At 42.2% G+C, this 15,425-nt stretch overlaps 1 protein-coding gene across 1 annotated transcript; it reads right to left on the bottom strand.

Annotated features, from left to right (window-relative positions):
* Window positions 1–8,350: 8,350 nt before the first annotated feature.
* Window positions 8,351–14,942, bottom strand: LOC118386995 (terminal nucleotidyltransferase 5A-like). The gene is made up of 2 exons (XM_035775068.2): window positions 13,407–14,942; window positions 8,351–10,705 (listed from the first exon to the last, which is right to left on the bottom strand). The coding sequence occupies exons 1-2, from the start codon at window positions 13,842–13,844 to the stop codon at window positions 9,839–9,841; spliced, it is 1,305 nt and encodes a 434-aa protein (XP_035630961.1). The 5' UTR covers window positions 13,845–14,942; the 3' UTR covers window positions 8,351–9,838.
* Between the last annotated feature and the right edge of the window lie 483 nt (window positions 14,943–15,425).

Here is a 15,425-nt window from a genome sequence, read left to right as displayed (position 1 = left end):
TAACTACAGTAGACCCATGAGCACATGCTTATAAAGCAGCTTTCCCCAGACAACAGGGTAATGTCCTTATCATGGCCAGCACTATATTTAGCTACCACTTTCTCCCTCTTAGCAGGGGATAACATGGTCCTGGTTCCCTTCCACCACCGCTGGTTATCATCCACACTAATGCCCCAAAGGGACCACACACACACACACACACACACACACACACACACACACACACACACACACACACACACACACACACACACAGACAGACAGACAGACAGACAGACAGACAGACAGACAGACAGACAGACAGACAGACAGACAGACAGACAGACAGACAGACAGACAGACAGACAGACAGACAGACAGACAGACAGACAGACAGACAGACAGACACACAGACAGAGAGAGAGAGAGAGAGAGAGAGAGAGAGAGAGAGAGAGAGAGAGAGAGAGAGAGAGAGAGAGAGAGAGAGAGAAGAGAGAGATGGAGAGAAAGAGACAGAGAGAAAGAGAGAGAGAGAGAGAGAGAGAGAGAGAGAGAGAGAGAGACCAAGCCACAGGTGTGAGAAATTCCTTTTGTCCTTTCCTCTGAGAAATTACAGAAAGACAGACAGAAAAGGGGACAGTGAGACATATGACAGAGAGGATAGAAAAGGACACAGAACAAGAGTAGAGAGGGAGAGGGCCAGTTGGTCACCAGGGAGAATGAAATCTGGAGTCCTGGTTACATTAGTATGACGCAGGCCTGGAGCAAATCCACTCATTCCTCTCCTTTACTCTGCTCCTCAGCTCCTAGCTGAGCTCACTGTGGGGACAGGGCTCTGCCGGGAGTGCCACAATCTAAAGTACATATCACCCGCACCTGGCGGGTAGACAAACACCTGGCCCATGTCTGGCAAACACACAGTAACTGTTGGTGACGGTGGGTGACGCTTGGTGACGTCTGACTGTGACGTCTGTAAAAGGAAATCCTACAGGATCAGCTTGGTGCGATCAAATCAAATCAAATTGTATTGGTCACATACACATGGTTAGCAGATGTTAATGCGAGTGTAGTGAAATGCTTGTGCTTCTAGTTCCGACCATGCAGTAATAACCAACGAGTAATCTAACAACTTCACAACAACTACCTTATACACACAAGTGTAAAGGAATGAATACGAATATGTACATATAAATATATAGATGAGCGATGGCCGAACGGCGTAGGCAAGATGCAGTAGATGGTATAGAGTACAGTATATACATATGAGATGAGTAATGTAGGGTATGTAAACATTATATAAAGTGGCATTGTTTAAAGTGACTAGTGATACATTTATTACATCCAATTTTTTATTATTAAAGTGGCTAGAGATTTGAGTCAGTATGTTGGCAGCAGCCAATCAATGTTAGTGATGGCTGTTTAACAGTCTGATGGCCTTGAGATAGAAGCTGTTTTTCAGTCTCTCGGTCCCAGCTTTGATGCACCTGTGCTGACCTCGCCTTCTGGATGATAACGGGGTGAACAGGCAGTGGCTCAGGTGGTTGTTGTCCTTGATGATCTTTTTGGCCTTCCTGTGACACCGGGTCGTGTAGGTGTCCTGGAGGGCAGGTAGTTTGCCCCCGGTTATGCGTTGTGCAGACCTCACTACCCTCTGGAGAGCCTTACGGTTATGGTTGGAGCAGTTGCCGTACCAGGCGGTGATACAGCCCTACCGGATGTTCTCGATTGTGCTGGTTTTCTGCCTTGGAGGAAAGCCTTCTCTCCAGGGTCAGACCACATCCAAGTGGCCTCTCTCCTTCTCTCCTCTGCATCCTGCTCAAAGCCAAAGCAAAAATATGCCTCTGAGTCTCTGTTTGAATAAAGAGAGGATCCACCATCATCCTGTGATCCGTTCATTAGTTAGGATGAGTTTCCCATCGTTCCATAAGTGACTGTGTGTGTCCACTATCTCACACTCAGTTGCAAGGCATCTATGCAGTGTACATGGGGTGGTGGGGAGGCGGTTGGTGTGGATGGGGGTATTGCTGACGGTGGTAATGTTGATGGGGGTACTGTTGAGTATGAGTCACGCTTCTCATGACTCATGCTCTTAAAGGACAAATCCACTCCATAATTATATTTGGGGCCTGGCTTTTTCTTGTGACCTCTTTGTTGATAATACATTTGTCTCATTTTAAACTCTGAGAGTTGACCCAATACCCACGTTTTGGGTTATCTCCAAACTCACAGCTAAAAAACATTTCCCTTCATTTCTGCTCCTGCCTGCAAAGTGTCCAGTTGAGAGGTGCTTAGACCTTAACCCCTATCTGAAGGGCACAATCTCCAGGTTATATGACATCATAAAGAACATTAACCCACCTTTCTGGTCAAATACCAAATCCGCATGGGAACAAGTCAAGCTACCCGATGACAGTATGGCAACGTAGTACAGAGCTTATCGATACCTCATCATTTTGCATACGGCACGTGCTCATTCAGTTCAAAGTCTTACACCGTCTCCATTACTCAAATGACAGACTAGCAAAACTATATCCAAATGTCGACCCAAAGTGTATGAGATGCCATCAGAGTCCAGCAACTGTGGGGCATTTGTTTTGGTCATGCCATTCTCTGAGTGTTTTTGAGATCTGATATTTGAGGCATTTTCACATTTATGTAACAAAACTGTTGACCCAATCCGTTCACTGCTATTTTTGGCAAACCACCTTTGCATTGTACTGCTACCACCCACCAGGCGAATGCAGTAGCATTTGCTTCACGTCTAGCTCGCCATCTTATCCTCTTTAATTGGAAGACCTCTGCAAGACCTCCTTCTCTTACACAATAGGTTAAGGAGGTGATTTCATCTCTGCCACTTGAAATGGATAGATACACTATGCGGGTGTCCCAAGAAAAGTTTGGCCTGACATGGTCCCCTTTCATTGAACATGTAGAGATCCTATCTCTCACATTTAAGTATAGGCAGTCATGTCCTGTGTAAGTGGATGCGATGTGTTAATAGAAATCGACTGTAATTATCATACCGGTTTTATTATCTTTGTTATTTTTTATATTCTGTCATCCTAGGACTGTTGCTTTGATGTTTTCTCCAGCCACCGTATGGACCAGATTCTCCTGGTCCTGGGGTCCCGAGGGGTGCAAGTTTTGTACTTGCCGTAGCGCCGGCACACTTGATTCAATGTACCTGTCACGACTTCCGCCGAAGTCGGCGCCTCTCCTTGTTTGGACGGCATTCGGCGGTCAACGTCACCGGCCTTCTTGCCATCGCCAATCCACTTTTCATTTTCCATTTGTTTTGTCTTTGTCTTACACACCTGGTTTCAATTCCGCAATTACTTGTTCATTATTTAACCCTCTGTTCCCCCATGTTTGTTTGTGAGTAATTGTTTATTGTATTGCGGGTGGTATTTGTGACCTTGTATTTATACAACGTGTATTGTTATATTATTGAGTAAATTGCTTTCATTACTCATATCTGCTGTCCTGCGCCTGACTCATCTCACCAGCTACACACAGAAGCATTACATTACCAAACTTCTGACTGGAGTCGAGTGCGTTGGATGCGGAGGCGGGGATGTGTGTCCCCTCAGGTCCCGGGGCCAGGACTGGGGGACACTGTCATGGGCCAGATGGTATTTGAGCTACTAATAGAGAATTGCTATTGTTTTTTTCAGTATACGCAGTTACAGTGCCTTGTGAAAGTATTCGGCCCCCTTGAACATTGCGAGCTTTTGCCACATTTTAGGCTTCAAACATAAAGATATAAAACTGTGTTTTTTTGTGAAGAATCAACAACAAGTGGGACACAATCATGAAGTGGAACGACATTTATTGGATATTTCAAACTTTTTTAACAAATCAAAAACTGAAAAATTGGGCATGCAAAATTATTCAGCCCCTTTACTTTCAGTGCAGCAAACTCTCTCCAGAAGTTCAGTGAGGATCTCTGAATGATCCAATGTTGACCTAAATGACTAATGATGATAAATACAATCCACCTGTGTGTAATCAAGTCTCCGTATAAATGCACCTGCACTGTGATAGTCTCAGAGGTCTGTTAAAAGCGCAGAGAGCATCATGAAGAACAAGGAACACACCAGGCCGGTCCGAGATACTGTTGTGAAGGAGTTTAAAGCCGGATTTGGATACAAAAACATTTCCCAAGCTTTAAACATCCCAAGGAGCACTGTGCAAGCGATAATATTGAAATGGAAGGAGTATCAGACCACTGCAAATCTACCAAGATCTGACCGTCCCTCTAAACTTTCAGCTCATACAAGGAGAAGACTGATCAGAGATGCAGCCAAGAGGCCCATGATCACTCTGGATGAACTGCAGGGATCTACAGCTGAGGTGGGAGACTCTGTCCATAGGACAACAATCAGTCGTATATTGCACAAATCTGACCTTTATGGAAGAGTGGCAAGAAGAAAGACATTTCTAAAAGATATCCATAAAAAGTGTCGTTTAAAGTTAGCCACAAGCCACCTGGGAGACACACCAAACATATGGAAGAAGGTGCTCTGGTCAGATGAAACCAAAATTGAACTTTTTGGCAACAATGCAAAACGTTATGTTTGGCATAAAAGCAACACAGCTCATCACCCTGAACACACCATCCCCACTGTCAAACATGGTGGTGGCAGCATCATGGTTTGGGCCTGCTTTTCTTCAGCAGGGACAGGGAAGATGGTTAAAATTGATGGGAAGATGGATGGAGCCAAATACAGGACCATTCTGGAAGAAAACCTGATGGAGTCTGCAAAAGACCTGAGACTGGGACGGAGATTAGTCTTCCAACAAGACAATGATCCAAAACATAAAGCAAAATCTACAATGGAATGGTTCAAAAATAAACATATCCAGGTGTTAGAATGGCCAAGTCAAAGTCCAGACCTGAATCCAATCGAGAATCTGTGGGAAGAACTGAAAACTGCTGTTCGCAAATGCTCTCCATCCAACCTCACTGAGCTCGAGCTGTTTTGCAAGGAGGAACGGGAAAAAATTTCAGTCTCTCGATGTGCAAAACTGATAGAGACATACCCCAAGCGACTTACAGCTGTAATCGCAGCAAAAGGTGGAGCTACAAAGTATTAACGTAAGGGGGCTGAATAATTTTGCACGCCCAATTTTTCAGTTTTTGATTTGTTAAAAAAGTTTGAAATATCCAATAAATGTCATTCCACTTCATGATTGTGTCTCACTTGTTGTTGATTCTTCACAAAAAAAATACAGTTTTATATCTTTATGTTTGAAGCCTGAAATGTGGCAAAAGGTCGCAAAGTTCAAGGCGGCCGAATACTTTCGCAAGGCACTGTATGTAATATGTCAGTGTCTACAGTGTGCAAATCGGATTCCATTGTGATTGTGAGACCAATTTATTTCATTCATTGTAATTTATTTTACCTTTTGTGTATCTTATTTATTTGTAAAAACAAAATATGGTTTGTTATTTATTTTGTTTTTGTTTTGTTTCTATCATTGTTCTTGTGCAGTTTCTTTGTATAATGCCTTGGTGTTTGGAAGGAATGGGCTGGGTGGATAAAGGAATGGGGATGTTGTATTGATGTCAATGTCTCTATGTTCTCATATTTTAAAACGTACAAATAACAAAAATGATATTTGCATATTTCTTTCATTAGTCCACTGTTAATACAGACCCAAAATGTTTTGGATGTCAGCAGTAAAGTTTACAAGATATTAAGCAGTGGCACTTGCCACATCATCATGATGATGCAAAATGCATCATTATGAGGATGACACTTTGCAAATTACACTTTACTTCTTGAAAACTTGACTCCTGAAATGGGAAAAAAATGGGACTGTATGAAAGATGACGAATGAAAGAATATCAAAAATATAGTTTTTGAGTGGATTTTCCTTTCAGAGCATGAGTCATGAGAAAGTACAGTTATTTATGAGTATTTAAATACTGTATATACTGTATATACAGTTGAAGTCGTAAGTTTACATACACTTAGGTTGGAGTCATTAAATCTCGTTTTTTCAACCACTTCACAAATGTATTGTTAACTAACTATACTTTTGGAAAGTCGGTTCAGACATCTACTTTGTGCATGACACAAGTAATTTTCCAACAATTGTTTACAGACAGATTATTTCATTTATAATTCAATGCATCACAATTCCAGTGGGTCAGAAGTTTACATACACTAAGTTGACAGTTCCTTTAAACAGCTTGGAAAATTCCAGAAAATGATGTCATGGCTTTAGAAGCTTCTGATAGGCTAATTGACAGCATTTTAGTCAATTGGATGTGTACCTGTGGATGTATTTCAAGGCCTACCTTCAAACTCAGTGTCTCTTTGCTTGACATTATGGGAAAATCTAAAGAAATCAGCCAAGACCTCAAAAATAATTGTAGACCTCCACAAGTCTGGTTCATGCTTGGGAGCAATTTCCAAACGCCAGAAGGTACCACGTTCATCTGTACAAACAATAGTACGCAAGTATAAACACCATGGGACCACACAGCCATCATACCACTCAGGAAGGACTCCTAGAGATGAACCTACTTTGGTGCGAAAAGTGAAAATCAATCCCAGAAAAACAGCAAAGGACCTTGTGAAGATGCTGGAGGAAACAGGTAAAAAGTATCTATATCCACAATAAAACAAGTCCTATATCGACATAACCTGAAAGGCCGCTCAGCAAGGAAAAAGCCACTGCTCCAAAGCCGCCATAAAAAAGCCAAACTACGGGGGAGGGAGGCTTGGAAGCCGAAGAACACCATCCCAACCGTGAAGCACGGGGGTGGCAGCATCATGTTGTGGGGGTGCTATGCTGCAGGAGGGACTGGTGCACTTCACAAAATAGATGGCACCATGAGGATGGAAAATTCTGTGGATATATTGAAGCAACATCTCAAGACATCAGTCAGGAACTTAAAAGCTTGGTCGCAAATGGGTCTTCCAAGTGGACAATGACCACAAGCATACTTCCAAAGTTGTGGCAAAATGGCTTAAGGACAACAAAGTCAAGGTATTGGAGTGGCCATCACAAAGCCCTGACCTCAATCCTGTGGAACATTTGTGAGCAGAACTGAAATAGCGTGTGTGAGAAAGGGGGCCTACAAAACCTGCCTCAGTTACACCAGCTCTGTCAGGAGGAATGGGCCAAATTTCACCCAACTTATTGTGGGAAGCTTGTGGAAGGCTACCCGAAACGTTTGACCCAAGTCTAACAATTTAAAGGCAATGCTACCAAATACTAATTGAGTGTATGTAAACTTCTGACCCACTGGGAATGTGATTAGAGAAATTAAAGCTGAAATAAATAATTTTCTCTACCATTATTCTGACATTTCACATTCTTAAAATAAAGTGGTGATCCTAACTGACCTAAGAAAGGGAATTGTTACTAGGATTAAATGTCAGGAATTGTGAAAAACTGAGTTTAAATGTATTTGGCTAAGGTGTATGTAACCTTCGACTTCAACTGTATTCTGTATTTTACACTTTTGGAAAAACTGAAAAGAGAATAAATGCATAATTGACTACAGGAGTGCATAACTGTTTTTTCTTCCTTCTTAATGATAAAGTAATTCATCTTAGACAAATGTGTTCACACATTCTTTTCACATTTTTGGCCAATCCCATATTGGTTGGCAATCAAAATAGACATTTACACAACAATAACACATTGACAGAAACTCAAAAAAACATTATATTTCTTAGAGAATAACGTTTTGAAACAAAAAAGAAAGAAAACAAAAGAAATTGCATGAGCAATGCCATGGACACAAGTGAGTCTGCATTTGAAAGTTTCCCACTGGGCAAAAACTGGTTGAATCAACATTGTTTCCACGTCATTTCAACCCAAACAATCTATGTGATGATGTTGAATCAATGTGAAAAACTGATTGCATTTCGTCTCTTTTCACCCAACGTTTAAGCTAAATCCAATGACATGGGGAAATGTTTTGTTGATTTCAAGCAGAATTGACGTTAGTTGACAACTCAAAACTAGACATTGAACTGACGTGTGCAAACACACACACACACACGCACTTGCATCAATACTCTTTACAACCTCTTGGAACGTGGCAATCAACAAGACTATGGCATGAGCCGAACAACATGTACAAAAATAGAGAGATTGATCGAGAAATATAGAAAAATATGAGATCTGAGAACAGGTTTAATAGAAGGATGTGAGATGTCTGCATTGATCGGGTTAGATTTACTCAAAGTTTTCACCTGGTATCTTTATAAGGGAACAAAAAACAACCATTATTGATACATCAACTTAGTTATTATCCTTCTCTTAACCTTTAGTTCATTATTTTAGGTTTCATTACTTAAAAATAACAGGCGCACACTTTGCAAAGGTGCAAATGCTTGAACCCCCCTTACTCACATCCCACATGGAATTTCCTCAGAAAAAAACATCAGAAATGTAACAAAGAAGAATGCATCAGAGGACAATTTCCACCTTTTTATACCCAAACATATACTGCCCATTCACACACACAGTGAAATATCACAAATACATCTCTCAAGCAACACTTTCAGACCTCTCTCTCTACTGGTAAAAACACTCTCTAACAGTATGAGTCAGGCCTGTAAACTACTGCACACTTGTGTGCAAGAGTTTGCAGGCGTGTCCCCAGACACTACACGTTTGCAGGAGTTTAAAGGCTTGACTCATACTCTAATCCTCTCCCTTTGTAACCTCCTCACTCACTCAGGACCCTCTCTCACTTTCTCCTTCCTTTCTCTCTCACACTATAACTCATCTCCCTCTCTCGTCATCCAATTCCAATTCTGGGAGATATGAGACACAAACCTGGTTCCTCTCCTTCAATAACAGTTCACATTGTGTCCCTCTCTGGTCTAAAATACATTCATTTACACAAGTAACACACCATCATCCTTCAAAAGGCTCATGGTCCTTTGTCTAAAATGAACAAGTCTGGGTTTATTCACAAAATATTCACAAAAACCTGTTTCTTCCTTTTAGACATGTAGGCACTTTAAGCAAAAATATTCACATCAACATATTGCATTTTTTTTGTTGCTTTTTCTTCTTCTTCTCCTTGATCAGCCAAGACGTGGGTCTCTAAAAGATAGATCTTTGGTTTGTAAACAATGTCCAGTTCTTCTTTTGCATTGTCTGGGGTAAGCCTTACTTCTTATTTTCACTGTCCAGAAAAAGGTCAACGCAAGGTCTTCGTAGCCAATCAGGACGTGTCCACATCTTCCCGAAGTCTCTCACTTTCCTATACAATACACTCTGTGTTTGCCTATGTACTGTACATGTCTCATGTATGCACTGTATGGTGTGTGAGAGTGTGTCTTTGTTTTTATGCATGTATGAGTGTTAGGGAGTATACTGTAGGTGGGTGTATATTTAAGAGTGAGTCTCAAATTCAAGCCATTGCTTGCAAAAACATAACCACTAACACATTGGTTACATACATCATTTCACTGCATCGTCAACACTGGTAGTATTCAGCCCTAAGCCGAATGCTTGGTTGTCCAGCAAGGTGTTTAGCCTGGTCTCCTAGGACTGGCTAGTCGCCATGGACCGACTGGCCTCCTGGGTTCAACCTCAGCCTCATCTTAGGTCGGCCTTCTCCCTTCCCTTTTGCCCTCCTCTCCTCCACCACTGGTTTTCTGCCTTGGAGGAAAGCCTTCCCTCCAGGGTCAGACCACATCCAAGTGGCCTCTCTCCTTCTCTCCTCTCCATCCAGCTCATAGCCAAAGCAAGAATATGCCTCTCTTTGAGTCTCTGTTTGAATAAAGAGAGGATCCACCATGATCCTGTGATCCATTCATTAGTTAGGATGAGAATTCCATTGTTCCATAAGTGACTGTGTGTGTCCACTATCTCACACTCAGTTGCAGGGCATCCATGCAGTGTACATGGGGTGGTGGGGAGGCGGTTGGTGTGGATTGGGGTATTGCTGAGTTGGGTATTGCTGAGGGGGGTACTGTTGATGGGGGTACTGCGGAGGGAGGTAGTGAGGGTAAACAGGCTGCACCTGGGCCACGTAGTAGTTGCTGAAGTTGCTGTCGGCCACATAAGGGGCAGGCTGGTAGTAGCAGGTGACGTTGGCCGTGTTAGGGATGACGTTCTGCTCTGCAAGAACCCGAAGGGCCAGGGAGGAGATGAGGCCCAGTGTCTGTCTCCTCTCGTGGCCCATCAGGCACACTGTGCTCTCCTGCACTACCCCATGCAGAGTGGCCAGATAGTCGTATTTCCTGTCTTCGAGACCCACAAAGTGGTTCTGGAGGTAGGATTCCAGCTTCCTCCTCTGCTCGCCCAGCTCTGGGAAGTCTATGAAGAACCTAGAGCACATGTAGCGTTGCAGAATTTTCATTTCGGGTCCGGAAGTGGCGCAGAAGCCCCGGACCAGCAGATGGCAGTATTTCAGAAGACCACCACCACGAATCTCCTCAGGGTTCCTCGTGCAGATGAGGCGTTTGCGTAGATGGTCGAGGGCCGCGGTGAAATCCCCGTACACACTTTCTCCCAGGATGGTGGGGTGGAAGGTGTCAGCCATGGGGTGCTCGGAGCACTCGTAGAAGAGGAGAAGGGAGTCCAGGCGAATCTGGAAGGAGTCCACACTGAACTCAAACTGGCGACGCAGAGAGTCCACAAACTTGAGCTCCACATTCTTGCCTTTGTTGTTGGAGAGGGAGATTAGGCTCCAGCGGTCTGAGTCATTACATACTTTCACCATCTTCTGCACATAGGCCTCCTGAAAACACAACAACACAGACATAAAAAAACATGTCTTAGTCACACATCTGACATCTCTATATCTACATGTTTTGTCTATGGTAATAGGTCATTCATAAATTAATGATTAGATACAGATGTAGAATATTAATTTGAGCCAGTTTGCTAGCAAGAGGAAATTTGAATTATTATGTGGATTATAATTAATTGATATTATTGTAGGGGTTAATACATTTTTGTAAGGGAAAAACAAGTGTAAATGTCAAACTTCAGAAGACCTTTTAAACTAAAATTAGACTACACATTTAAAATATCCTACATTGCAGGAGAGTTCTCCTGCTACAGGGCGATCAAATTAAGATCCTAGACCTGTACATTAAATACATCAATGAAATGTTTCATTGTATAGAATTATCAGCATATTCATCATAATTTAACCAAACATGTTAATAGATTAAAGTGTTTGTTATGTCTCTTGGTGCATTTCTTCATTTATTCTCAGTACATGCATCATCCTCTGTATCTAGGTCTGGCAATGTGTCTGGTGACGGGGAGTAATAATACACTTTATTAAGAAATAAAGCATGTCAGGGGTTCATTTGAGTGTGGTAGATGATTTTCTGGTGTCATTTTCACCCTCTGTTCAATATTCAATTAATCTACCATTGGAAACCCATACTCAATCAAGGGTTTTTCTTTTTTTTTACATTGTAGAATAATAGTAAAGACATCAAAACTAGGAAATAACCTAAATAAATGTTCAAGTCAAAATATATTTGAGATTCTTCAAAGTAGATTCTTCCACGTATGATGACAGCTTTGCACACGCTTGGCATTCCCTCAACCAGCTTCACCTGGAATGCTTTTCTAACAGTCTTGAAGGTCTTGAAGTTCTCACATATGCTGAGCACTTGTTGACTGCTTTTAATTTATTCTGCGGTCCAAAACATCCCAAACCATCTCAATTGGGTTGAGGTCGGGTGATTGTGGAGGCCAGGTCATCTGATGCAGCACTCCATCACTCTCCTTCTTGGTCAAATAGCCATTACAAAGCCTGGAGGTATGGCGTGTCATTGTCCTGTTGAACATTTTTTTTTATTCCCACTTAGCACAAACCAGATGGGATGGTGTATTGCTGCAGAATGCTGTGGTAGCCATGCTGGTTAAGTGTGACTTGAATTCAAAATAAATCACAGACAGTGTGACCAGCAAAGCACCCCCACACCATCACACCTCCTCCTCCATGCTTCACGTTGGGAACCACACATGCAGAGATCATCCGTTCACCTACTCTGCGTCTCACAAAGACAGCGGTTGGAACCAAAAATGTCTAATTTGGACTCATCAGACCATAGGACAGATTTCCACCGGTCTAATGTCCATTGTCCATGTTTCTTGGCCCAAGCCATGTCTCTTCTTCTTATTGGTGTCCTTTAGTAGTGGTTTCTTTGCAGCAATTCGACCATGAAGGCCTGATCCATGCAGTCTCCTCTGAACAATTGATGTTGAGATGTGTCTTTTACTTATTTATTTTGGCTGACATTTCTGAGGCTGGTAACTCTGCAGCAGAGGTAATTCTGGGTCTTCCTTTCCTGTGGTGATCCTCATGAGAGACAGTTTCATCATAGCGCTTGATGTTTTTTTTCAACTGCACTTGAAGAAACTTGAAAAGTTATTGAAATCTTCCAGATTGACTGACCTTCATGTCTTAAAGTAATGATGGACTGTCGTTTCTCTTTGCTTATTTTAGCTGTTCTTGCCATAATATGGACTTGGTCTTTTACCAAATAGGGCTATCTTCTGTTTACCACCCCTAACTTGTCACAACACAACTGACTGGCTCAAATGCATTAAGAAGGAAATAAATTCCACAAATGAACTTATAACAAGGCACACCTGTTAATTTAAATGCATTCCAGGTGACTACCTCATGAAGCTGGTTGATAGAATGCCAAGAGTCTGCAAAGCTGTCATCATGACAAAGGGTGGCTGTTGTGAAGAATCTCAAATATAAAAATTTATTTTGATTTGTTAAACACTTTTTTGGTTACTACATAATTCCATGCACATTATTTAATAGTTTCGATGTCTTCACTATTACTCTACAATGTAGAAAATAGTAAAAATAAAGAAAAAAGATTAAATAACACACATGGAATTATGAGTAGGTGTGTCCAAACTTTTGACTGGTACTGTATATGTTTTGCATTGAAGGGAGGTTAATCCTCTCCCCCCAGCGCTGGGTCATGCGTAAATACGTAACCATGTAACTGAGAAGCGACCATTAATGCGGTTCCCCTTCCGATTGGATTATCGTGAATCCTCTTTGTAGTGGAAACCACTGTTTCTACTATCTGCAGCCCTATCACCATGTAGCTTAGAATGCAGGGAATAATTCTGAATGCACTATTTTACACATAAGTTAATGTTGATACTGTGCGGATTGGCATAACTGTAATGTATTGGCTGCTGTAGGGTGCATAATATATTGCAGTAAGCACTTTGAGATGGAATGAAGATATGAAAGTAACGTGTAATCGGAATGCATTCTCATACTTGTGCATAACTTTCACTGGTTGCATTAGAATCCAAGTCTTGATACGACGCTTGCAATGAATATAGAAACACGTGTGCACCTAAAATGGTGCGTAATAAACTACATAAACCTGCATTATGAATGTCAAATGATAATGTCAAATAAAACAAATAAATTATGTTACCTTTAAGGTCACTGGCGTTATCTTGTCCTTGTTCACTCCCTCGGGTAAGAAGTCTAGCAGAGCGTCCAGAACTATATCCTTCACCGTCTGGAACTCCATCTCACTTTTCAGGTCAGCACAGAATATCAAGTCCAGATCCTTCCATCCTAACCCGCTGTCCTCATGTAGAACATGGCTCGCCGCGGAACCGTTCAGACGGACCTCTCGGACATGTATCCGTTTCTCCTCCATGCGACTCCGGACCACTTTGACGATGTCCCGCGGTTTTATCTCCAGGGTAGGGAAGTTCCAGCGGCCGTGGATGGGGATGGACCCAGCCAGGATGACGTCCAGGCGCTGCACTTGTTCCCAATTGAGCACGCTGAGGTTTCTGCTCTCCCCGTCCACCAGACAGCCTTCCACCGGAGTCGATCGACTCGAGTCTACTTTCTCGCCCATATTGGTAAGAGGTAGATATGAAAATGTAAACGCTGAAAGTGTCCTTTCGTCTTCTGCTTCGCTGTGAGATAAGGCGGCCGTGTTGCCGCTGGGGTAGATTGACAGAGTGCTTTGGCCACATTAGCTGGCTGTATTTATCAGTATCGCCGACCTTTAGATAACGTATCTTTATCACCGTCCTTTAGATAACGCTGTTTGCCATAACTAGACGAAGCATCTCTCATTTAAACACAGTATACGTGTGTTTGCACTTCTCTGTTGCTTGTAGCAGAGATGAAGCATATGGTCAGCCAGTTGTCCTGCGTAAAGCTAGATGTCCATTGTCTTCCCTTTCCCCAAGTTCAGTGGGGATATTATTCGATTGCTGAGCGGGTCTAAAGGGCTTGTCCAGCCGTGGGGTTCACACACTATCCTGTATTATTTACCTCACTGTGCGCTTTCTCTTCCGTCTGTGTCGCCGTCGCTTAAATGTGCGCCTGTCGATGATCATCAATACAGAATAGCGTCTTGCACTTCCTCAATGGGCCTTTTCTGTTCGACTCAAACCCATTTTTGCACCTCCCAAAGTTGATTTTCCTTTCACTTTTACGCGCAGAAAGTTTCACGGATCTTGGTATTTCTCCTCTGCGTCTATTTTACGCATCATATTTAACCCACGAAATACGTATTCCTATACACTTTCTTCACCTACCATTCACAGAAAATGGTGTATGGCTTCTACTTGCATGTTACATTTTGCCAGTTTTTCGCTTGACGGCAGTGCGTCATGCCACAGAGGACTCGCGCTGCAGATGAGAGGTTCTGACGACTATGCTTTCCCCAGCAAAGGAATGGCGGGGCGGGTTAGTTTGAGTGGCAGCTCGTTCCATCAATCGTTGTAATCGGTACATTCCTAGTAACCTGTCGAGTGAATTAAGTTGTCCCATATGCTGATATGAGGTCAGTTTTGCATTTCACACCGCATGTTATATTGGCAGAAGGAACCTTGATTATAGATTTGTCACTATAGGCTAAATCTACATGGACACTTGCAGACCAATGGTGGTTTTATAGACGCAACACCTTCTGCAAAGTTTTTTAAATATATAATTTTCACAGTCATTTTACACCCCAATTATTCACTACTACAGCCACATACATTTGTTGTTGAGGAACTCAAATGTGCACATCATACCCTTCACATGTGTCACAGAGAGTATCGTTAATGATGTGTAGATATTATATCAGATATGTAGATACATGTTATTTATACACATATTAATGTTAACTATCAGTCACTCATATTCATCTTTTCTTTAAATCTAAATTAGACTATGCTCGATCCTTGCATATATCACTATCTAGGGGTGGCAAGAGCAACACCTCTCTCATGGCATGAACATTGCATGTACAACCTTCTTCAAAAAGTAAGTGTTGGAATCACAGTGCTAAAGTCAATTCAAGGTGTATTAGGTGTGTGTATAGTAACAGTACTCTGAGTAATGGTACAATATGTAAGCTATATTCCATAGTGTCAGGATGTGCTCCTTATCACGCAGAACTCAGATAGAGCTTCACTGGCATATCTGCGTCACTGTTGAC

Source organism: Oncorhynchus keta, chromosome 8, assembly GCF_023373465.1.
Source record: "Oncorhynchus keta strain PuntledgeMale-10-30-2019 chromosome 8, Oket_V2, whole genome shotgun sequence".
Taxonomy (NCBI): Eukaryota; Metazoa; Chordata; class Actinopteri; order Salmoniformes; family Salmonidae; genus Oncorhynchus; species Oncorhynchus keta.
Note: the sequence above shows the minus strand (reverse complement) of the source record. Positions and strands in the feature narration are given on the sequence as shown.